We start from the raw sequence: 23,624 nt of genomic DNA on the forward strand, positions 1-23,624 counted from the left end.
CAGACATTTGTCCAAATAAAGATTTTTTTCTGATATACAAATTGCTGTTTTGTTAAAAGGCTGGTGTAGAAATCTTTCATCTCTGTTTTGCTTGTCTCTCTGACAAGCATTTCTTGCTGTCTTTTTTCTCCATAGATGATTCTTCACATGCAATTTCAGAGGACCATGCAAACAAAGATGCATTTTCAAACCAGTATTATTTCAGAGGACCATGCAAACAAAGATGCATTTTCAAACCAGTATTATGATCCTAACTTATTTCATATTGCTTACCTTTTATTCTTATAGAACCAGCATTATGGAGGGCATCATCCTTGATTTCCTTCACTACAACTTTTACAGTTGAGACAACATCTGGCCAGACTCCGTCAATGACTCTGACTCTTATGTTGTATGTTCCTGGTGGGGTTCCTTCTTTAATAGTCAGCAAACCTGAGTTATCATTGAGGATAAAGTACCTGTAATAAGAGTTAAGCCATGGAACAAGCTGAAAGAAGTTCAAAAGCCAAGTAGTAATTATCATTACTGACGTTTTTTCTGATCCACTTCATTTTCGGAAAGCTATCAGAGAAAGCAGATGTGTTCCCTCATGAAGGGACAGAGCAAATCAGAACATTTTACATTGCATTCTGTTGGCTGCTAATGACTCTTCACCAGTATATCCAGAAAGTTTCTTCCTAATTCTATGCCATATTAACCGTGTGAGGAGACTCAGGCTAATACAGCCATAACTTTGCAAACAGTGCAAACTCATAGTTTAGATACACCCACTGAGAGTGACACCTCTGTCGAAACCTTAGAATGGCACATGTACATCTCAACCCTGGTCATAATCCAAACACTTTGGTATAAATACAGCCAATACAAATAAGGTCTTAAAACCAATGGCGGCATGAAAACACCAGCTCTTCAGGAGCTTGGATGAAGGAGAATGGAAGTTAGTGGGTAATTTTTCTGTAGTGTCCTTCTGATACTGATTATGGGTATGACTGTGAGCAGGGATTTATAATGGTGTTCTAGGCCATCAGGAAATGGGAAGTGGATGAGTTTGGCATGCAGCATTATTTACTGCAGTCTCATACTCAGAAGGACTTTGGTAGAGCTACACACAAGCTTCTAACCAACAAAATGCTTTTGCACACTTCTTTTCAAAAGAAGGTGCTTTAAATACTATTTATAGTTCTGTGTGTGGACAAGTTTTCCATACATTTCACCCAAACCCCATTTTTCTCTCCAAATACCTTGATGTTTTCCCTTCAAATTGGTAGATTTTGTGATCCCAATCATCTTCATCAGGGGCACTGACCTGGCCCAGTACAGTTGTGGGAAGGATACCTAAAACAACACAGCATGTAAGTGGACAATCAGACCTCTCATGAATACACAAACAGGTTGGCCATTCAACTTTTACTGGTTTGTCTCAAGTCTACAAAAAATAGTTGTGAGAGTTCCCGAGAGAAGATGCGCATCAGTTTTCAAATACCATATGGTATGTCACTTATTGTATATTTCCTGTGTGGCTACATAGATTTAATTCAATTGGTGACTGCAATGAAAAGCAGTGGAAAGGGAAAAGGAAAAGCCACCTTTGAGGAAAGATGAAAGAGGTATTTGGAATTACTAATTTTCTCTATTTTGACTGCAGCATTTTACAGGGTGGTTTAGAGAGGAATTGGGGTTTGGCAGGATAAACAACCAAAATACTGACTGGGTTCTAAAGGGCAAAAAACAATAGCAATTTGGAGGGAATGACAGCAAGATAGAGAGGACGTCCAAACTACAGTAACTAGGCCTGGTTTTGGTAGATCGTGAGACTTTGGGATGAAATGAAAAGCAGCATGCATTCTGCTAGTTTTGCATTCTCTCAGTAAGGCTTGCAAATTAGTTTTTTTCTGTTTTACAAAAGCTGTTTCTGAAGGAAAGGCCCACAGGTATCTGAATTCACAGATCTACTGAGTAAAGAATCAAGGATCACAAAGATGAGAAAAAATACAGGACTTCACCTTGTGAAAAGGAACAGCATACCCTGACAACTGAGGGACTTTGTGCAAAAAGGAGAGAAACCTGTACCCCTCTGGCAACTGCGGCAACGTTCACTGGATATTTTGTAGGAAGCAGTTCAGGATGCCCTTGACTCCCACATTGTATAAATGTAACATACAGTCTCTCCTTCGGATTTGAAATAACCAAATATCTGAAGACTTGAATAGTCCCTCCCAGAAATTAACAGTACAGATGAGTTTAATCTTTAAAGAGGTAATTAGTTTAAGCTTAAAGAAAAGACCCAGTACTCAGGCTACAAGCAGAGTTACTCAGCAAATAGCAACCAGACTTGAATTCAACTTTACCATAAGCTGAACTTGAGAGTGAGCACACAACAGGCAGAACAACTTTTCAGTACAAATAAATGTCAACAGCATCTACACAGAAATAGTTTATAGTGTTCCCACAATAGACAATCTATTTCATGTGCTATTGAACCACAAGATACGCAGCAGAGTAGAAGAAGGAATGCCTGAGCCTACATGGCTGCAAGCATCCCAAACTCTTTACCTGTGTGATTTACCTTCATGTTGTGCTTATGTGGGGACACTGGATCACAAGAGAACTGCTAGCTAATTGCCAAAGCAAGAAGGGAAAGAGGTCTTCTCTCACGCTTAGGAACATTCACAGAAAATTCCCCCATAACAGCATTTGTCAGCAAAAGGCTTGCATGAATGTCTCAGGCAGTTCACACAAGTTCAGCTTACATGTATTCACTAAAACTGACTTGCAGTCTGAAGGAGGAAAAAGGTTTAAGGAGGACAAAGAAAGTTCTCAGCAGACTCAACACTTGTCGACAACATTATGAATTTTGTTATTTTTTTCACCCTGAAATGTTAATGCATCTGAAACTGCATCTGAAAACCAGAAACCATTACTCATTTGATAAACATGGATGGAATAGGAACCACCTATGCACTTCCATCAAGGTTGACTCAGTTTCTTCCACAAACCAAATGGCCCACAGTACTGTGCAACACCCAACACCCCCTCCCCCCCCACCGCCCCTTCACCCCCACTAAGGAAAATTCAATAGCATCTCTAAGATCTTAGCTTATGTGGAATAGGACAGAGTCTTGTGCATCTCATAGCTGCTCCTTTGGTCCTACTATCACACTTGGAAGCAAGCATCAGGAAGAAATTTACCATCGTAGCTGTAAACGAGACATTCCATGTAGCCAGCAGAATGTGGGTGGTCATTTTGGTCCCCAATATTTACGGTCAGCGTGTTGGTAGAGCTCATTGGCGGGATTCCACTGTCCGTGATCAGGATGGGCAAGTAGAACACCTTCTGCACTTCCCTGTCAAAGGTACACAGCGCGGTGAGCAAAGCACTTCCATTGTGGAAGTCCTGCAAGTTGAAGTTAGTCAGACTATCGAAATCACTGAGAAGGTGAAAGGAGAAAGGTGCTCCGTTAGCAGCAGTGTCTCGGTCTGTAGCATACAGCAATGTAGAGGTCTCGTTCATTTGGACAGCCTGTGGAGCAGGTGTATTTTCCCAGACCACTGGATTATAATGAGCTTCAAACTCTGGCCCATTGTCATTTATGTCCTGTAGAGTCACTAAAACAGTGGCACTGCCAGTCAGAAGGGGTTGCCCCATATCAGTGGCAATGACAATGAGTTGGTACTGTTTCACCATCTCATGATCCAGCAGTCCTGCAACCATCACCCACCCATCATTACCCACAGAGAACTGACCACCTGGATCAGACTTGTTTAGTAAGTGAAAAGAAAACCTTCCATTCAGGCCAGAATCCAAGTCAACAGCAGAAACCTGAACAACTTTGGTGCCAACTGGTGCATCTTCTCCCAGTGCAGCTACTTCATAGAACTGAGGGTAGAAAACAGGAGCATGGTCATTGGAGTCCTCCACATAGATCACACAGTGAGCGATGCTGAAGAAATCCATGTCCTCTGCTTTCACAGTCAAATTGAACACCCTCTCATGGGGCTTCTCAAAGTCAATCTGCTTTCGTAGCCTGATAAACCCACGGTTGTTGACTTCATCTGTTTCTATGGAAAACTTGCGATCATTGTCCCCATCAAGGATGCTGAATGTTACCATGGCGTTTTCTCCCTCATCTCTATCCACAGCGGACACCACTGCCACCTCAGTGTTAATACTTGCATTCTCAGAGACAAATGCTGTGTAGATCCTTTGCAGGAAGACTGGAGCATGATCATTTACATCGGTCACCAAAATAGTGGCGGTGCCTGTCCCAGTGAGCCCTCCTCCATCTCTGGCCTCAACCACAAGGAGGTACTTGTCTTCCTTCTCCCGATCTAGTGTCCCAAGCACTGTATAGATGGTACCACTAACTGAGTCAATGGAGAACAAGTTCAGATTAATTTCATTTTGGATGTTCTGAATGATGCTGTACGTTAGCACAGCATTCATAGCAGCCTTTGGGTCATCAAGATCCACTGCTGTCATTTCTGTGACAGGAGTGTCTGCTGGAGAATCCTCAGGGATGTGGCCCACGAAACAGCCATCCACCACACAGAGGAAAAGGGGTGCGTTGTCGTTCACATCCCTCACTTCTATGATCACATCTGCAAACCCAGTCAGTCCCTCTCCGCTCTCATCCGTTGCAAGGACAAGAAAGCGCCACGTTGATCGCTTCTCACGGTCTAACCTTCTATTTGCACTGATCTCACCTGTGTTCTCATTGATGCTGAATTCAGTTCTGGCTCCCTGTCCGTGCAGGGAATAGTTAATGGCATTTTGGTCAGCCACTTGGTCAGGGTCTGTTGCAGAAACCTGGAACAAGCCACAGCAGGTAAGTGTTTATGTAAAAGAAAAGAGGAAAATACTGTTTTATTGATGGCAGTTGGTATTGTGCAGGCTAAATAAAGAGCATGTATTTTAACAGCAAACATCTATTGGTTTGAGTCATTCAGGTCAAGTACTCTTTCAATAAACATCATGCATAGCCTGGAGAAACAAAAAGAATGACATTTAGACAGACTAATATATTCTACTTCCTAGTGTATTTTGGAAAGACAAGATAGGTTCAAGAAGAACCAAGTGGAAGTAATAACTGATCTGCTGTGCAAATGTTTCTTGTGAAACTCTTTGGTGCTGGAATACAAAGGCAAACAGCATCTGTTTCTCTCTGAGTGAACAGAAAACTGCAAAAACAGTGTGGCCTTACAGCCAAGCTTATTATCAGCACAGGCCAAAGAGAACTCCCAGCTCCTGATCTGCATCCAAGGATTGTTTAGGAGGCTGCTAGCTGAGACAACAAAGCAGTCCTAATGCCAGAGACTGCTCTGACATCAAAATAATGAAGATGATCAAGTCTGAGTCAGAGAACAATCCCTGGTAATATTTATTTGGTAGTATAAATGTAGCCAAAAAGTCTGTGACTTAAATGCATGAGGTACATGTGATAACCACACTATGCTCATATAGTTACTCCAAATATGCTGACTCTGCTTTGCAGAGGAAAGCTATCACATTTTTCAACATTCAGAATCATAAAATCATTTAGGTTGGAAAAGACCTTTGAGATTGTCCAGTTCAACCATTATTTATGCTGGTCAAGGAAGCAGGTATACCATGTAAATTCAACCAGGCTTTCTTTATTGTCTTCTTTACAAAATGCTGCTAGTTAAATCCTAATACCAGGGCTCAGTGACCCTAAATAAACTATCTTTTTGGGTTTGTATGAATGGATGGGATTGAGCTGAACAAAAAGTCAGGTTTTGCCCTGCTTTGTGCTTATTGCTTTACCTTTAGAACAAATACAGGCAGATCTGTGAGCTCCTCCAAGACACTGCCTTGGTATTCATTCTGAGTGAAGACTGGTGCTTCATCATTCTTATTGACAACATTGATGATGATAAGAGTGTGGTTTTCCCATTTTCCATCAGAAGCTACAAGCCGGAGCTCATAATGTTGTTCTTGTTCATAATCCAGAGACTGAGCAATGAAGACAGTTCCAACCTCAGGTTCCACATCAAAAACTCCTTTCACATTTCCTGATGTGATCTGATACCTTAGTTTGGCATTTGCACCTACAATAGAAAGCAAATGATCACTGCCTGTTCACTCTCTGAACACTCAGTCCAGCTGTTCATAGTGGACATGGATGCAAGAGAAACCATACTTGCCCAGACTGTTACAGTGTGTGTGGGAGATAAAACACAGACACAGACACAGACACAAACAAAATGGTCCATGTATGTAATTTGAAGGGTTTGTATATGCTAAGTTGGGTGTTAGGTCTGCAGTTATATTTAGAATTATAATTTGCAGTCACATAAGCCTTTTTATTGACAATGAAGGAATTGTGTGTCTTCAATTTAGTGTGCATTCATTTGCCAATAATAAAATAACATGCTATTAAAATACTAGAAGCTATTTTTGCTCAATATTTCCTAAGCCTCTCATTTCAAATGCCAATATTCCTTAGCTTTATTTTTTTAACCACTGGATGGTGCTAAAATATAACATAAGTCTTATTTTGAGCAAGAATTCTTCTTGGAAGAACATTTCACCTGTATAACAGCAGTTGTTTGATTGCTGCAAAATCTTTAGGAGCAAAATCTTTAGGAACAATATCCCACGTTTACATGTTTGAAAAGAGAAAAAAAAACAAACATGACATTGCATTTCAAGATAGAAAGTAATTTCCCAAATGAAATAGATGAACTGCTAGGAGTAGAAAGAATGTTCAGCATTTTAAGTTGTGAGTCAGCTGTGGATGAGAAGACTAGAGCAACATGGACGGCAAGAAAGTGAAAAGGCTGTGCCCAGCATTAGTGCTTGGAAGAGCTTGGCTGCAGTATGAGTTTGAGCATCACTTGCTAGCCACTTTTCCCAATTTGCTCAAGTGCAGCAGCCAGTTGTAAATGTCCTCTTCTCCAACATAGACACCAAGAGGCACAGGCCACTGAAAGAAATGGTCAACTCCTACCTGCTCCCAGCAACATGTTCCTCTGGTGCTCATCTGGGCTCTGTCACCACTGCATCAGCTTGCCTTCTTTTTTTTAATGGGTTTTTCTCCAGCAGGTTGAGCTGGACCAGCTCATGAAAGGAGCAAAAAAGGCACAGGAGAAGCAAAGACAGGAAATGACTAGTGGTGCATGCTCTTGGACTGGCTCAGCCAATCTGGTCTCACCACACTGCAGGGGCTGTTTCACACCATCAGAGCTGATATGTGAGCTCAAAAAGAAGGTCTGGCTTTTTGTTTTTTCTCATGCCTTATTCCTCCCTTCTCCCTACCTTAATTTCTGGCCATGTCATCTTCCACTGTTGTCACATTCTTCCACAAGCATATTCAACCGCTAACTCACAAAAAAGCACACAGGTTTGGGTTTCTTGCAATAGCAGTATGTAAAAGTGACTCCCAGGGAGATCTGGGAAGCACAGGAGTCAGCACAAAGCAAGCAAATGCTCAAGAGTAAGTTAACGGCACAGTTGTGGCTCCAGGTGATTCTTTTCTGTCTCAGAGAGACTGTAGGTTAGCTTAACTTATTTGCATGACATGGTTTAGTGTGAGACGCCCCTGCCCATGACAGGGGGGTTGGAACTCAATGATCTTAAGGTTCTTTCCAACCCAAACCATTCTATGATTCTATGATTCTAAGTTTGCCCTGTGAACCTGAGCACCTAATAAAAGGAAATCTCCCATATGCCCAGAACGTCTTTCCTCACTTTTACAAATGTTTGAAATGCTTGATCATCTCCTGGATGCAGAGATATGTCTGCCCATGAAGGATGTAGCCCTAAACACAACACACAGTAGTACTAGGAGGACTTGGAAAGACATGCAGGATCCACTCACCCTCATCTTCATCATCTGCTGTTGCTGTCACGACAGGACTTCCGACATCCCTGTCCTCATCTATGCTGACCTCATACACTGACTGAGGAAAAGCTGGAGCATTGTCATTCACATCACTGACAAAAATCCTTATGTAGGCTGTGTCTAAGGAAACAGGAAATGCAAGAGGAATATGCAGACCGGAAATGGCGGAGATGGAGTACCTTGCTGTATTCCAGGCAGCTCACATACCCGCTAAGTCTAGAAGAGTTAAGGACCCCAATCTCTGATATCTTTTACCCAAGTATACTTCCTTGCTATTTTTACCTGTGTTGGGCTGTCCATGAGCACCAGGTCTAGCAGATTCTGAAGAGTCCTGAGACTGAACTTCAATCAAGTAAGAGGCTCTTTTCTCTCTGTCAAAAGATGCATGGGTGGAAATAATTCCTGTCTCAGGCTCAATGTTGAAGAACTGGTAATCCTCACTAGCATCTTTCAGTATTAAGTAGTGAACCTAAAAAGGAAATAGTTAGAGTGGCTGTGTTTTCTGCTTTCATTTGTATATCCAAGTGCTGTGACTTTCCCCAGTGGCCTTCTGCATCTGTCTGCGGCAAAACTCTGAGGAAAGACCATTCATCTGGACATAATTTTTCTAAGTCTTTTGCCCATTTTGATATAAAAACCAGAATTCTCAAGCAGAATAACATCTGTATTAGTCATATCAAAGCCCATCAACCGCAGTATCTAATCTCCAACAGTGGCCAGTAAGAGCAGTTAAGAAAGATCATGAATAATCGAAGGGCAGAGAATGTATGGAATAACATCTTCCTTGGTGTCTCCTCAGCTTCTAGCAACCCACTGTGCTTCTGATCTCAAAAAAACCCCAGGCTAACACTTTGCGTCCTGTTCAACAGGACTGAAAAATGAAAACCTCCACTGATGAAAGCTGATGAAAGCTATCTACATTTATGCCTTTAACAAAGGTCTGGCCTCCTCTTCTGAAAAAAACACATTTCCACCCCTACCCTGAAGTTATGCCCAGAGCACCACCAGGCACTTCTACCACACAGGTTGCTCTTCAGAAGTTGCAAAATAACAGTTACAGACAGGAGACCTCTACTAGCCAGAGCTCCCCCACAAAGAAGTTAGTAGGATTTTTGGGAAAGGCTCGGGAAAATGCACAGAAAATGATCAGGTTCCTTCATAACACCGCTTTTTCCTGGGGTTGGGTCATTAGGACAGTGACGGTCAAATGTTGGTTTTACCAACCATTTGACCAGTGATGGTGAAATAAAATGTTAATTAATTGACCATATTTAAGTGGCTGTGTTTAACTGACCATAATCAATGTCACTTAAATGCTGAAGTGGCATGAATATGGAAGCATGTCCTGCAACCACCTCCTGACATGTCTTGTCAGGGGAGCAACCCTGAGAATTGTGCATCAGTTCTTTGTCACGGTTGCTGATTAAGATAAGATGCTATGATGCAGGATCACAAGATTGTGAACAGCAATATTATATACATTGGGCATATGCTAGACAACTACTTGACAAGTGCTGTATGAAGTGTTCGTAGCTCATTACCCTGTTGTCCTGGGTTTAGCAGCAGCAGTAATTTTTCCCCTTCTTGGTAGCTGGTGCAGTGCTGTGTTTTGACTTTTGGTCTGGGAGCAGAGCTGATAAAAATGAGGTTTTGGTTTGGTCAAGGACTTTGTGAGCCTCATGCTCTACCAAGGAGGAGGGGAAGCCGGGAGGAAGCAGAGACAGGACACCTGACCCAAACTAGCCAAAGAAATATTCCATACCACAGCACGTCATGCCTTGGATGTAATGGGGAGTTACCTGGAAGGGCTAGGGAGACTGCGGGGTTGGAGGAGGTATCGATCGGTGCTTGGTCAGGCTGGGGGGGCAAGTTATCGGTCGGCTGGTGCTGAGGTGTTGTATTCTCTTCCCTTGTTATTTCCTTTATCATTATTATCATTGGTGGTAGCAGTAGTATTTGTGTTATACCTTAGTTACTAAACTGTTCTTATCTCAACCTGTTGGAGTTGCATTCTTTTTGATTCTCCTCTCCATCCCTCCAGGAGTAGGGGGAGGGCAAGGGGGGGGGGGGGGGGGATGAGTGAACAAGCTGTCTGGCTGGGTTTAAATCACTACACCTGTCATCTGCTGTCTGCATACTCTCACTAATACCAAAACCTATTGGGAAGAAGAGAATTGGATGTAAGGTCAAACCTCTCCATGTAGGCCAGAATCCAAGTCTTTAGCTAACACCTGAACCACAGATGTGCCAACATCAGCTCCTTCTGGCACAGACACCTCATAGTTAGAAGACACGAAGAATGGAACATTATCATTGACATCTGCAAAAGGAGGTGATAGGGATCATGGTAAGAAAATGAATACTACTTCTTTTTTCCCCACAGTTGTAAATTTGCTTGGAGAAAGAACTCACATGGTTCATAGTAAGAGGCAATTCTGCTTTGGGTTTTCCCATTTTCATGGCAGTTGTCAGGAGGCATTTTACAGACATGCTTTGAAGGGCCAGATTCTGACACATTTTCTCCCTAAAATTGCTGTGTAGGACAGGTGAGGACAAGGTTCAGGCAGGAGGACTATGGCAGCACTGACTAGGATCCATTTAAATTGCCCTGGGATCACATCCTCCTGCTCAACCCATGACTACTTAGTCCAGGTTGTTCTTTGTAAGAGGACTCAACTCAGAAATGCTGCAGTCCCCTACATCTTTTTGCACTTTTCACAGTTTAACAGCCACATTTTAAGATAGTCATTTTCCTGTGTCATGGCACAATGCCAAAACAGAGGAGCTGTGATAACAGTTCCTTGGATCCATCTGTCTCAGTGAAGAGCAGACAAAATTCTTAATACCTCATTCTACAAACCCATAAGTACATACCTAGTTTTACTACTGCCACACAACTCCATTGATTCTGACACACAACCATTTGCACAACCAGTGTCTTAAATATATGTAATTTTTTAAGTTGTGGGTGAGGGCTCCTGTAAATCACAATTTTCTTTCTCTCTTACATGCATCATTGTGAAAACTTCTTTTGACCAGGCTGGTTTTTCATATTTTATAGAAGAGAATATGTCTCATTAAAGTTAAGTTTCTGCAAATTCACTGAGCAAGGTAAGGAAAACAAGATGCTATCAAAGACTCCCTTTTTTGTATGCTTGTGCATAAATAAAGGACAATTCTGTGCATGAAACTTTCTGGTGGTTATTTCTCTCTTAAAGATTAAAACCAGCACAATCAGTTTCTACCAAATTCTGCTACCAGCAACAGCACCATAGGAAAAATCTTTTGGGGCAGGGTCCATAATCCATGATGAGGCTCAGACCCTGACTTGAAACACTCTTGCTCTACAAACCTGTAGCAGTTTTGCATCGATGGACTGTGGAATAGAGGATAACGCTGTGATAAAGTGAAGTAGGGAAGTTAGATCCCCACTCGAATTTATCACTTAAGTCTCTCATTTCAACGACAGTAAGTGAGACTTTCCTGGAGACTTCACCTATTCATATTTTCATCCAAACATCTACATATCAAAAGTAACGCCACTAATGCTTCAAAAAGCAGGGATTAAAATCAGGTTTATAGTTTTACTCTGCAGGAGCAGAGCGTTACAAAAGATCCTGCTATAACAAGGTTTGGATCAATTTTTTGAAAACTGCACCTATCGTAAGGACCTTTGCATTTTCATTTCTAGAGTTTTAATCTCAGTGTTCAGTAGAAAATACTGAATATAACAAACCCCCCTAAAGAGATACCAAACATAAAGCCAACCTATCTGGGCTGTTTCTCTTTCTCTAGTATGGAATATTTCCAGTAATACTAGTCTTCTTTCAATATAGCTTGAAGTAATTTACTAGATTTCTCTTTCTATCAAAAGAAAATCTTTCCAATTACATTTATAAAAGCAGACACTAATGTTGCATAGACATTCAGACAGCCCATATTTGCACTGTCACATTTCCACATTTGATAGTTAGAAATTATCTCTAATAGACCTTTTTAATGACTGCACGACTTCCTTTTGCAGTACAGAAACACACAAAGCATTCTTAGGTGGCTTGGCATTTCATGGATGTTACCTTAATTTGTGATGTCATACTAAAAAACCAAGAATATTGTTCTGAATGAGCTGGTCTAAAAGCAGCGAAGCTTACCTGTTATGTTCACACAAACAGTGGTAAAGGAAGCTAAAGGAGTCATTGCTACGTTTTGTGCCCGGACTGTCAGAGTGAAAAACTTAGTTGTCTCGAAGTCAAGTGGCTCAGCGACTAGAAGAGAAGCAGATCCATCAGCTCTGTTTGGCTTCAGATAGAAACGAACTGGCATGTTAGTCTCTGGAACTTGACCCTCCTCCAGATTATACGTAACTCTGGGATCACCAAGAGGGGACGTGGCTTTGATGGTCTGAAGAAGAGAAGAGCCACCACATATGTTCATGAAGTAAGGGGCTGCAAGTGTTAAATGTTCAGTTTGATGGCAAGAACATTCATACATGTGTGTTCCCCAAAAACTTACAGGCCTGTATGAGTTGGATAACAGAAAAAACAGAAACAGTTTACAGAGTAGAGTTACATTTTACAACATTTAAGTTTGATGCAGATCTTTAATCAACAGTAGATTTACCTGCCATTAAATGTGCCAAGCAAGAACTGCATCACTGGCTAAAGGAAATCCCTCCTCTCTCCTTCCAAGACAAAAGCAATTCAAAAGGAGACCATTTCTTCACTGAGTTGTATATTTTACCAGGCAAGATACAGACCAAACCTAAATTGTTTGCAAGTGCTTGGATATTACATGTAGGAGGAGGAAGGTGGGAATTACCTGGCAGTTTACAGAAGAGACTATCCTTAAAGAATAAGTCTGTGCAGGTTAACAAGGAATTGATTTGGGTTAGAAGAGCACAAAGCAAACTACAGCCGTTCCATGATGTAGCACTAAACTAAGAAAAGCTCTAGGAAAGATGTAGAGAGTCAGCATGGTCCACTGGGGATGGAGGAGTGAGGAGGAGGCCCTTAATGGGAACACTCAAGGATTTCCCACGCAGGCAGGACATGGGTCTTGCTTCTGCAGTAGCACCCCCTGATGGCCACTGGTGTAAGAAGTCACTAGGAAATTGCCGCCTGCTGAAATGGCAACCTATTCTGTAACAGCTACTTCTGACGAGCACTAATAGTGTACACAGGAAAGAACACAATGCAGGAAGATTGCATGGTGGGCATCCTTGTGCTTTTGATATAGAGAGCACAACAGAGGGAGAAACTGAAATGAAAAGAAGAAGGAGGGAAGTAATTGCGCTTTTAACATACCACTATCTTGGTGTCACGAAGGGTGTTTTCGGGGATGGTTACCCAGTATCTGCTCTGCTCCCACCGGGGTGGCTGGCTGAGTGCATTAGTGACAGTTACAGTCAGTTCCACAGTGCTGCTTCTGTTCCCTCCATCTGTTGCTACAATATAGCTACTAATGCGTGTTGTCTATGAAATGAAGGAGATTGGGGATATTTGCAAACCAGTTTGTACAAACCAAGAGGTTACAATTAACCCTCTGCAATGGATGTGAGGGGCTGGAGGTTGCTCTGTTCCAAGCAGAGCTGCATTACCTGGGATAGCAGGTGGTTCACATAGACCCAGCCTGTGCTGGGGTTGATCTGGAAGTATTCCACCTCATTTTCTAACATTGAGTACGAGACAGCAGCATTCACACCTTGGTCACTGTCATGAGCTGCAACACGGAGAAAACTCGTCCCCACTTCAGTGTCTTCACTGAGGAAGTCTTCGAAAAGACAAAGACATTGTCAGCAGGTCTTGTTCTGGTTTACCAGGCTGTGTATAATAGAAATACTCACATAAAATCTCATAATCACCTTCACAAGAGACTAAACATTTCTGTAATGAGGCAGAGTCACTATCAGAGTGCCTATAACCCTCTTTTAGCTTCCCCTTCCCTTTCCCCTGACATTCTGGGCGCTAACTGTGCTGTGTGAAGCAGGTTTACTGACTATGCTGCTGACAGCACTCATGCCCCTGCATGGCAAACGCCGCAGCCACTCGCATGCCCGCTGCTTCAGATCACAGCTCAGGCTGCTGGGCTCGGCTACTGATAAAAGCAGGCTGGCATCAAAAGGAATTCTGTGTGAACTTGATTAATCCTGACTGTGAGTGCGGCAGCAGCATTGCCAGAGGGAGGCAGCAGGTTACTGCAAAGCGTGAAGACTCCGGTCAGTGAAGATTCCCTAGTCTTTTGGAGAAGCTGCCCAAGGCAAGGGCAATGATCATTTTACAGATGCGCATTTCCTTACCTCTCATTCCCTGTTCCCAGCAATCCACCTGAGGCAAATGTGTCTATGCCTGTAGTCCTAGACAGACTCCCTTAAACTGAGCAGTCGTTTCCTATGCCCCTGTTCCCTGCAGGGCACAACTTTATATGAAGCTATCGCATACATGTCTCTCTTCCACACTACAGTCTTTAGATTGCTCTGACCTGACTTGGGTCCTGCTCTTTCCTCCATCCTCAGACAACCAGTACCAATTCTTTCTCCAAGTAGCTAGGGGTGCTTGCGTGATTGTGGTTTTTTAGCCATTGCCATGCACTGACTCCATCAGCTCAGTGTATTGAAATAGCCCTGGTGGTGGCAAGGCTGTCACAGTTAGGTTTTGACAACCCAGTCAATTTAATCACTTCTCGTTCAGAAACCCTTTCGTACCTTTGATCTTCCTTGTACATGTCTCCTTCATCATTTTGAAAGTGGGACAATCGGTAATGCATATTATTTATAAACTGGAGTGGTCATGTTTTCTCCCTTAGTATCTAGGTGTACCTGCTGCTGTGGCAGCAGGGCAGTAAAACCCTTACACCACTACAATCACTTGCTCCATGAACAACAATTTGAGCTTCAATTAGCTTCCCTCTTCCCCAGGATATTTAGTTGGTGTAGGATTCATGTCCCTGCTATGTCAGAAAAGCTACTCTCAGAAGAGATTTATTGACACTAAAACAGATTAATGAAAATGGAATTTATTGCTAAGAAACACTGTACAATATCTTCTTTCTTTTTTAATTTATGCTTTTATAGTCAAATTCTGTTAAATTGCGTTGTAAGAAAACCCACAAAATTACTTGGAAGGCTGTACTCTTTCATTTTATGTATTTCTCTTGCTGCTGGCATAACTTTAACACTTACTATGACATCCCTGCTGCATGCGGTTAAACATTTCTTTAATGTCTGTTTTGCAGGCAGATGACAAGCCGCATGGCTTAAATCAGGGATTTGACCAACGTCCTAGTGCAGAGGAATAAAGAACCAGCAGTTTCCAGGAAGAATAGAAACCTATGACTAATGGCATTTGATCTTGTTCGAGAGGAAGCTATTTTTAATTCTGTGACGTATCAACATTGATTACTTATGTATAGATGCTGGGAAAGTACTGTGCATAAAGTGACCTCATTATCTGCCACTTCCCAATCCCAAAGGGCTGCCTTTGCTTCAGATCTTTGTTGGTACCCTAAGTGCATTGAAAAAGAAGAAAATCTGCCTGCTCCTCAGACATGCCGGAGTCCCCACAATCACCAAATTGCTTCTCAGCTTTACTACGGCTGAAAGAAGTTAATCCTGGGCAGTTTCACATGAAGAACATTTCTGAAGGTAGAGAGGTTCATCCTTGCACAAACCTTACCTTTACCTTAAGGACTTTTCTGCTCTGTCCAAATGTATTCCTCTTCAATGAGGTGACTCCCACCTGATTTCTGATCACAGCTTTGGCCAGGTTTGCAGAAACTCCCAGTAGGAATGCAGAAATGGCTATTCCCAATCTGAACATTTTAATCAATTTGGCACTGGGAGTTAGTCACACTCACACAGAGGCGAAACATATTTTATTTTCTAGCCTTCTGCATAACTCTGAAGTGTGGGTGTATATTCAGACTATTTCTGAACAGGTTACTTATCCTCCTGTTAAAATCCTGCCATAGGAGCACCCAGCTTCTTTTTGAATCCTGCTAAGTACTGGCCTCTGTGATGCTAAAGTCGATTTACTTATGAGCCATCCTCATTTTAACAAGGCATTGGTCACTCTTTGCCCTACATGACGTTGCCATAGACCTGCCAAAACATCTCCAAAATGGAGTTGTTGTCACATGCATCAATAACTGTTTTTTGCTGTATTGAGGCAATTAGACAAGAAAGGGCCTGTTCTTGTCCAGCAGCTAGGGAGTATGTTTGTCACTTGTGGGTGACATCAAATGTAGGTGCCCCAAGTGTGTGGAAGTGCAGGATACTATTGGAGAAGCACAGAGTAAAATTAAATGGAAGAATGACAGAAAGCACATCATGTGTGCATAAAACCAGAATTGCACCCGAGCAAATGGGAAAAGATAGCTCAGCAACCCAGTTACAGGAGGCATCAGGGCTCCCAGTCAAACGCAAGCTAGAAGCCAAGGATTTCAGGCTGTTTGACAAGAGATACACGCCACTCCAGCCTATTTGAACAGACATGCTGTGTTAAAGAGACACAGATGACAGTTGCTCTTCTAGCCAGGGCTGATGAATTCCCAGCTAGGATGTCATGTGTGCAGACAAATGGGGCAGGGAAAAGCCATAAAGGGAAGGGAACAATCTGCCTGATAGGAGTGAATACTGTGTTTCTAAGAGTATTGCAATGGGTAAAGAGGACCAATTTATTCTGCATTTTCCACTAATGATGGATTAAACAGTAACTGGCTTAGTGAGAAGCAAAGGAAGACTGGTAACCTAAAAAACCTGACCACTGTTACAAGTAATTACTAACCAGGTTCATGTTGTGGTACTGGGACAACGTATTAAGAAACACTCACACTGATAGCGACTGTTCTCAAACTTGGGATCGTTGTCATTGACATCAGCAATAAAGACGGTGATCTGGCACAAGCCGATCAGCGGCTCCTGTGCCTGGTCGGTAGCAGTAACAGACAGTGTATGCTCCCGCTGCTTCTCCCGGTCAAAACTCTGCATGGTCGTGATGACTCCTGGGAACACAGACACCTCCTGTTCTGTGGGACTGAATTTGCAGAAAGGGACCTGCACATCTCCTGCACAACAGGAACCTCTGACCATGCAGCACAGCTGTCAGGCTTAATCCACACCAACCCTGCAATGCATGTCTTGCACAGGACCAACTCCAGTTCCCCTGTCTCTCCTCCCCTCACATGTCACCTATTGCCAGTAATCAACAGCTTTCTTTTCTGCTGCCCTGATAAGGAGCTTCAGTCTGATAACTTTGCTATCTGACTCCTCATGTAGCACAGGACTTTCTCCTCCTCATTGAGAAGCCTCTCAGGTTTACTCCAGTGGCAGTCCAAGGAACTGACTATTTCAAAGACAGCTGATTATTACTTTGGGGAGGAGTCACACCACAGAAGGCACAAGTGATGTGACCAAAGTAATCTCTGCTACAGGAGCTGGAGGCTGTCTCATAGAACGGATTAAAATTGGATAGAATCACATAGCTCAGTTAATAAATAGAACAATTTTCTCCAGACTTCAGTTTTTCCTCTTTACTAAGTCTCTTCCTGTCTCAGCTCTTTTCTTCTGATTGGGCAACTTTAAACTGTTCCTGTTGAGGCCAATTCCAGGCTTATATGTCTCTGCTATGCTAAGGACCAGGATTCTGCTGCTCTACTGTAGCCCCTTCCAGTCTCCCACTCAGTTCTGGACATGCAAATGTCCCATTTTACTGTTTTGGCTGTAGAAATATCAACAAGTTTTATAACTTCTTCCTCTGAAATGCACTGTCTGTCACTGCCCCATTCTGATAGGAGGGTTTTGCCTCTGTACGCTCTACACTGGACCTACTGTTTGTGCATGGGATGAGAAATTAACCATGGACACACTGAAGGAAAGAGCAAACTCAAGCTGTTAGTCATACTTTCTGCTCTGCATTTTTATAGCTACACTTGATCCAGTAGGAAGATAACTGATACAGAATAGATTTTTATCTTTCTATTGACCTGGGGTTTGCTTCCCTACTTAATTTGTCACTTAAATCACTATGATCTTAATCTAATCTATATGCATGGCTATTCATATACTCTGAACTTTTTCCAGTGTTTATTTTATACGCTGTTACAACTAAGCCTGCAGTTACACAGTTAAAACATGAGCCCACAACGACACACTGATAGAGTTGCATTCTTATTACAACAGCATTTTCATGTTATCTCAGTAATCTGGAAGCTACTGACCTGTGTCTGGGTCAATGCTGAAGCCCAGGGAAGCTCCATCTCGATGCATGAGCCCATACTTCAGCTCTCCGTTGACACCAAGGTCTGCATCATAGGCTTCTACCTGTAGCACAAATGTGCCTGGAGGCTGATTTTCCAGAACCCAGGTGCTGTCACTGTAGTAAGTGCACTAGAAATACACCGAAACATCCAACCCTATATATTACACAGAGACATGTGAATTTGCTGCACAGTGTCAAAATGTATTTCCAGCATGTCTGAGAAGAACTCAGAAGAAAATCACTTCTCTTGCTTATACTCACAAAGAAATCAAGCTTTCAGGGAGAGGAAAGAAAAAGGAGAATGACGACTTTACACCTTAACAATGAAGAAACCTGGTTGTGTGTTCACTTATAGATTCATTCTGCTCTGCACCCACAGTCCCTTCAGCCCATCAGGAATTACCAGTAGCAAAGAGAGCTACCCCAATTACAGATGGGAAAAGAGTATCTCCAGAAAGACATCTTACCTCTCTGAAGACAGGCTTGTTGTTATTAACGTCATTAACTCCTACAATAACTTCAGCAAAACTGCTGAGAGGGGTGGGTCCCCCCGAGGCATTGTCATCTATCGCAGTGATGTTCAGTGTGTATTGAGGCCCTTTCAGGTTGGGTGGTGGGTTTCTGCGGAGTTTAATGATACCTGAATTTGGAAGCATAGAGTATCGTTTCATTTTCCTGTGCAAACAAACTAACAAAGTCAAGTGAGCATCACATTTCTCTGTGACTGTATCGCTGGTTTAGTTTGCATTTTGGTTGCAAAGCGTAGGAATTGGTCATCTTAGACTGTGAAGTCCTTGGACCAAGATCCCAAGTTTTGGCTGATAACTGGAGAATCACCATCATATCAAAGATCCAATTCTCACTGATTCGTCTCCGTTTACAGAGTATATAAGTATGGTGCTTTCTCATGGTTTTTGATGCACAGGTGAAGCAGAGTCAATATAGATTAGACAGTAAATAACTGTGTCCTAAAACTTCTTTCCTTACCTTTCTGGCTATCTAGTTCAAAATTGCCCTCCTCATTGCCTCCTGTAATCAGATAGAGCAGCCCATCTCCATCAGGATCCTTTGCCCGAACAGTAGCCACTAAGGTGCTGGGACCAGCATCTTCGGAAAGGAAAGTTCTGTATCTGATAAACATAAGGGAGCAATGGCAGCACATTCAGTATCAGAATAACCCCCACCATGTTATCCATCAGGCAAGATTATAAATCCGTTAGGAATGTATATTTTTCTTAAGGTTTGGGCATGCAATCATGGAATCCTTAGTCAGTTCAAGATGATAATTTGATCATCTTTGTTCAGGGTATGTATTTTAGGATTGTAATCCTGCATTTTTGGTATACGTAATGTCCAAGGATCTCTAGAAAGATATCAATATGCACCGTACTGCATTGCAATGTAAACCAGGATCACTTATCTCCTGAAGATGGGAAAAAGGACTAGCATCTGTCATGCAGCATTTCTTATGTCCCTGTGTATTAATGGAAAGCATCAGATACTGCAGAGATGAACGTAAAAGTGAATGTAAAAGTACCAGAGAGATGAATGTAAAAGTATTTAATTTTGAAAATAAATTTATTTATGTTTTGTATTTAAAACATTTCTATAGAATCATAAAATCATAGAATAGTTAGGGTTGGAAAGGACCTTAATATTATACTTTAAACTTGTACAAAAAATAGGAATTGTATTCATTCAGGAATGGAAAGAAGACATTTTAAACACCCAGGACCTCATGAAATTATAATACTATCTGCTGGTGATAAATGAAGTTTAATGCTTTGCTAACTACCATGTATTTGTCATATACATGGACAATCACTTTACTACCTAGAAGTCACCACAGTCAAAATCATTCCTTATAGGGTTAGGCCCTTTATTCATTCTGTTCTCTCTCTAAAAAGTCAAGGTACTGGTATCAAAACTAGTGTTTTTGTTTTTTTTTAATGCAAGCATTTCTTCATACAAATTACTCTTTAATTTCATTGGTACTTATAATTGCAAAACCCAACAAGTCACCATCTAGCCAAGTGTTATTAAGGTTACACTTATGAATTGCATCTTTAACAACCAGTGCAGGCATTCAAGCTGGCTTACATGGACTGGGAGAACACAGGAGCCTCGTCATTTACGTTGGCCATCCGAATTCGCACAGACGCTGTCCCTGTCCGAGGGGGATGTCCTTTATCGACAGCTATCACCACGAACTCATACATATGGTTTGCTCGCTCAAAGTTCAGCCGCTGGTTAGAATTGATGACCCCGTGTTGTGTGATGGAAAAATCAGTGCTCTGGATGAAGTAAGCAATCTCAGAGTTGGAGCCAGAGTCACAGTCTGTTGCAAGCACTATGAGAGAACACATTTAACAACAGTTATGCTGCAGAATAGGTTTGATTATGCTATTTCCTACCAAATCAACTTCAGATGCTTTTTTTTTTTCCTTTTTTGAGAACAGGCATCACCCAAATCTGGTTTATCCATAAAAGACTTATTTTCGTGGTAAGAGCCTGAGAACTTAGCAGAAGGCTGAGAGTAAAAAAGCAAAACAATTCTTCCCCCTACTCCAACTCAGCCTGAGAGATCGCAGCAAGATAAATTTGCAAGAGTCATAATCCCAGCACGCTTTGTACAAATAGTAGCCAACACTGCTAATTACCACGCGATCGATATGAACGTTTGTAGAACATTATCAGCCATAAACTGTGTCCTCACTCTCTCAGGGTATGCTGTTCAAATTTAATTAGCTCCCAGCTATGTTACAGCTAAAGTACTTTTTAATTACCTGAGCTTCAAGGTACAAAGAGTGATTAAATATTCCTCCCCAGCAAGTGTTTATTCAGTATGTTGGGTGTCCCGTCTGCTCAGAAGCAGCAAATCAGCAGAACAAAGAGCTGGAGCATCAAAAGTGATCTTTAAGAGCAGGAGCTCTCCTCCTTAATTACCCTGCCATTTTTCTAATCAAACAATGAGGCTTCACATCATACCCACACTGGTATTAAGCAAACTCCTTATTCTACTAGGAGGATACAGACGCAGGCATTGTGGTAGCGCATAGCCGAACAGTGACTGCACGGGCACCCTGGCAGAAAACATCATCCAAAAATGAAAAGAAGAAACAACAACTCATCACTATCAGAATATTAACTCAAAATAGGAAAGGGGAATAGAAAGGTTTGAGAAAGTGCAATGAGATGCTGTGCTTAGTTGCAAAAAACCTCAAGTGCCTGTGGAAAGTTATTAATCTTGGTTTAAAAGGGCATTAGGGTGATTGTAACATCTCAGTTAATATCTCTCAAAACCCTGCTGTGAATAAACATTTGGGTGTGTTACAGACTACAAAAGCAAGGGCTTTAGAATTCATTAATCTTGCTGTACTGAAAGATGAAATATATTAAAAACTCAAGAAAGATTGAAATGAAAGTGACTTAAACCTGCTACATTTAGTGGTTAAGTATTGTTTTTAGAAAGACATGCAGAAAGTGACAAACATTTCATTTGAAAAGTTTTGATTTAATCTACAGAGTCATTACTGAGACTTGTAACAGAACAAAAAACATTTTATGTGCTTGAGGATTATACTCTTTTTCTTTTTTTCCCTGAATGTTTTTTGGCAAACAGGGAACACGACACTTACCTGTACATGACAAAAACATGCCTTACTTCCCAACAGCAACTGGGAATTCCATTCCCCTTCCATCTAATTCCATCTTGCAAACTGATCTGCATTGCAAAGGTATTCCAAGGAACATAGAGCAACCACGAGCAGGTCTGTGCTGGCTCTGCCCATGCTCCGAGCTAGTTCAGTGTCAGCTAGCTCCAGCTAAAGGCCTAGTAGCTGCCAGCTACCACTCTTCTGGCACAGTGGTGCAGCTGAAGGAGTATGTTAACCCCTGTTGAGAGCATCCCTCCCTGCTTTTCAGATCATAGCTTGTTTGCAACCAGACAATTTAAAGGACATGAAGTGAGCATAAATCTGCCCACAATGACTAAGCAGACAGATCGACGCAGCTAGTGTTGCTTCAGCACTACAAACATGATACAAGCCAGACTTTGAGTGTGTTAAAATAAAAATGGTTGACAACTAAACCCTACATTTATATCATCCACAGTTTTAACAAATGGCATATGTCACACTGTCTCTTTCACTGCGATTGACAGCAACTCAGTCACAGAATGGCAAAGCCTGTCATGAATTTGCATTCATTTTTCCCGTGGGAGGTTGCAAATCTACCCCTCAGGACCTATAGCCAGGGTAAGAGCTGCTGGGTTATATTTTCTCTTTTCCCTGAGATGATACTTTCCTTGGCAGTTGGTTAGTGACCTAGCACTCATCCAGTGCAGGGTACAGGTGGCTTCACATACTGCTTCCTTGCAGCCCCTACAGCTGCTGCTCAGCCCTCCAATACCGAGTGTTCATGCACTGTCACAATAATTTCATCTCACATTTTCTTTTCTAAGAAGGCTTTTTCTCCTGAAATGTTTCCTGTATGGCAAGACAACCAAACTGGGTGCAATTGCACAGCTTTGCCATTCTGCCATTCTGCTTGCTTTGGACATGAGGAACACGTTTTTGCCCACAGTTGGGTGACTTCAGATCAGCTTTACAAGTCTCAGAGAGAAAAATACCTCTTTAAGGAAATTCACATGCTTAAGAATTTTAGAATTGTTCACTCTGATCAGTTGATTTCTTTCCAAGAGCCATTAACCAAAAAATGAGCTACAGCAAGCTCTGAACTCTCTTAGTAAGTGGTTAGATAAAGCATTCCCTGCAGCCCTTTTATCAGCTTGTGGCTATGCAAAGGAAGCTAAGCTTCCTATCACCACACAAGTTGCACATGTTCAGCTTCAGACTGAGGAAATATACACTGTTGTCTTCAAAATGCACAACTTGGACATGTATATTTTTGCTAAGTCTTCCCTTGGCACTACCGATTTCTCACACAGTTCACAACAACCCGCTGAGGTCTCAGCCCATGGATCTGTTACTACCCCAGTACCTGCCCTTACTTTCAGCTTGAATACTGATAGGGAGCCTGTAAGCATTATCCCAGTTTTAGGCAGAACACACTTGTGGTATGTATCACATCACAACAGACTACGTCAGATCCCAAGACATGTTTGAAGACATTTAACTGACAACCATAAAACAGGTTAGAGAACAGACTTCTGTTCCTTGTTTGCTGGACTCTGAAGACTGAGGCAAGACATGCAGCATCATCCAAGTTGACTCCTTAGTTGTGCAACCACAGTATTTCAAGAGTGACCTTGAAGTTTGTGGCTTAAAATTATTTCCAACAGCTCTGATCTTTCAACAGGATACTATGCCAGCCTCTAGAAATGCCACCTGTGCACTCAGGGTTTATGTGCAAGTGATAGGTGGCCACATTAAAAACAACAAACTTGGAATGAGGACTGGAAAGCCATAACCATAAATTTAAAAGTTCATACTTTCCAAAGGTTTTTCCTTTAACACTTTGTAAGTCAATTATACAGCATTAATACTTG

At 41.9% G+C, this 23,624-nt stretch overlaps 1 protein-coding gene across 1 annotated transcript in view; it reads right to left on the reverse strand.

Annotated features, from left to right (window-relative positions):
- Positions 1-23,624, reverse strand: part of LOC133221846 (neural-cadherin-like) — a 39,945-nt gene that overhangs the window by 12,351 nt on the left and 3,970 nt on the right. Inside the window, exons 5-19 of the mRNA XM_061371053.1 lie at positions 20,216-20,465; positions 19,103-19,245; positions 18,583-18,755; positions 18,075-18,243; positions 16,689-16,859; positions 13,459-13,631; positions 13,166-13,333; positions 12,014-12,263; positions 10,055-10,182; positions 8,145-8,331; positions 7,839-7,982; positions 5,783-6,066; positions 3,190-4,807; positions 1,242-1,335; positions 274-458 (exon numbers count right to left, since the gene is read on the reverse strand). Of these exons, the coding sequence (XP_061227037.1) occupies positions 274-458; positions 1,242-1,335; positions 3,190-4,807; positions 5,783-6,066; positions 7,839-7,982; positions 8,145-8,331; positions 10,055-10,182; positions 12,014-12,263; positions 13,166-13,333; positions 13,459-13,631; positions 16,689-16,859; positions 18,075-18,243; positions 18,583-18,755; positions 19,103-19,245; positions 20,216-20,465 (4,137 nt within the window). The remainder of the gene's footprint in view (positions 1-273; positions 459-1,241; positions 1,336-3,189; positions 4,808-5,782; positions 6,067-7,838; positions 7,983-8,144; positions 8,332-10,054; positions 10,183-12,013; positions 12,264-13,165; positions 13,334-13,458; positions 13,632-16,688; positions 16,860-18,074; positions 18,244-18,582; positions 18,756-19,102; positions 19,246-20,215; positions 20,466-23,624) is intronic.

The sequence above is a fragment of the Neopsephotus bourkii genome, unplaced genomic scaffold, assembly GCF_033783945.1.
Source record: "Neopsephotus bourkii isolate Nb327-2 ecotype Australia unplaced genomic scaffold, CSIRO-AGI_Nbou_v1 NB_1558, whole genome shotgun sequence".
Classification (NCBI taxonomy): domain Eukaryota; kingdom Metazoa; phylum Chordata; class Aves; order Psittaciformes; family Psittacidae; genus Neopsephotus; species Neopsephotus bourkii.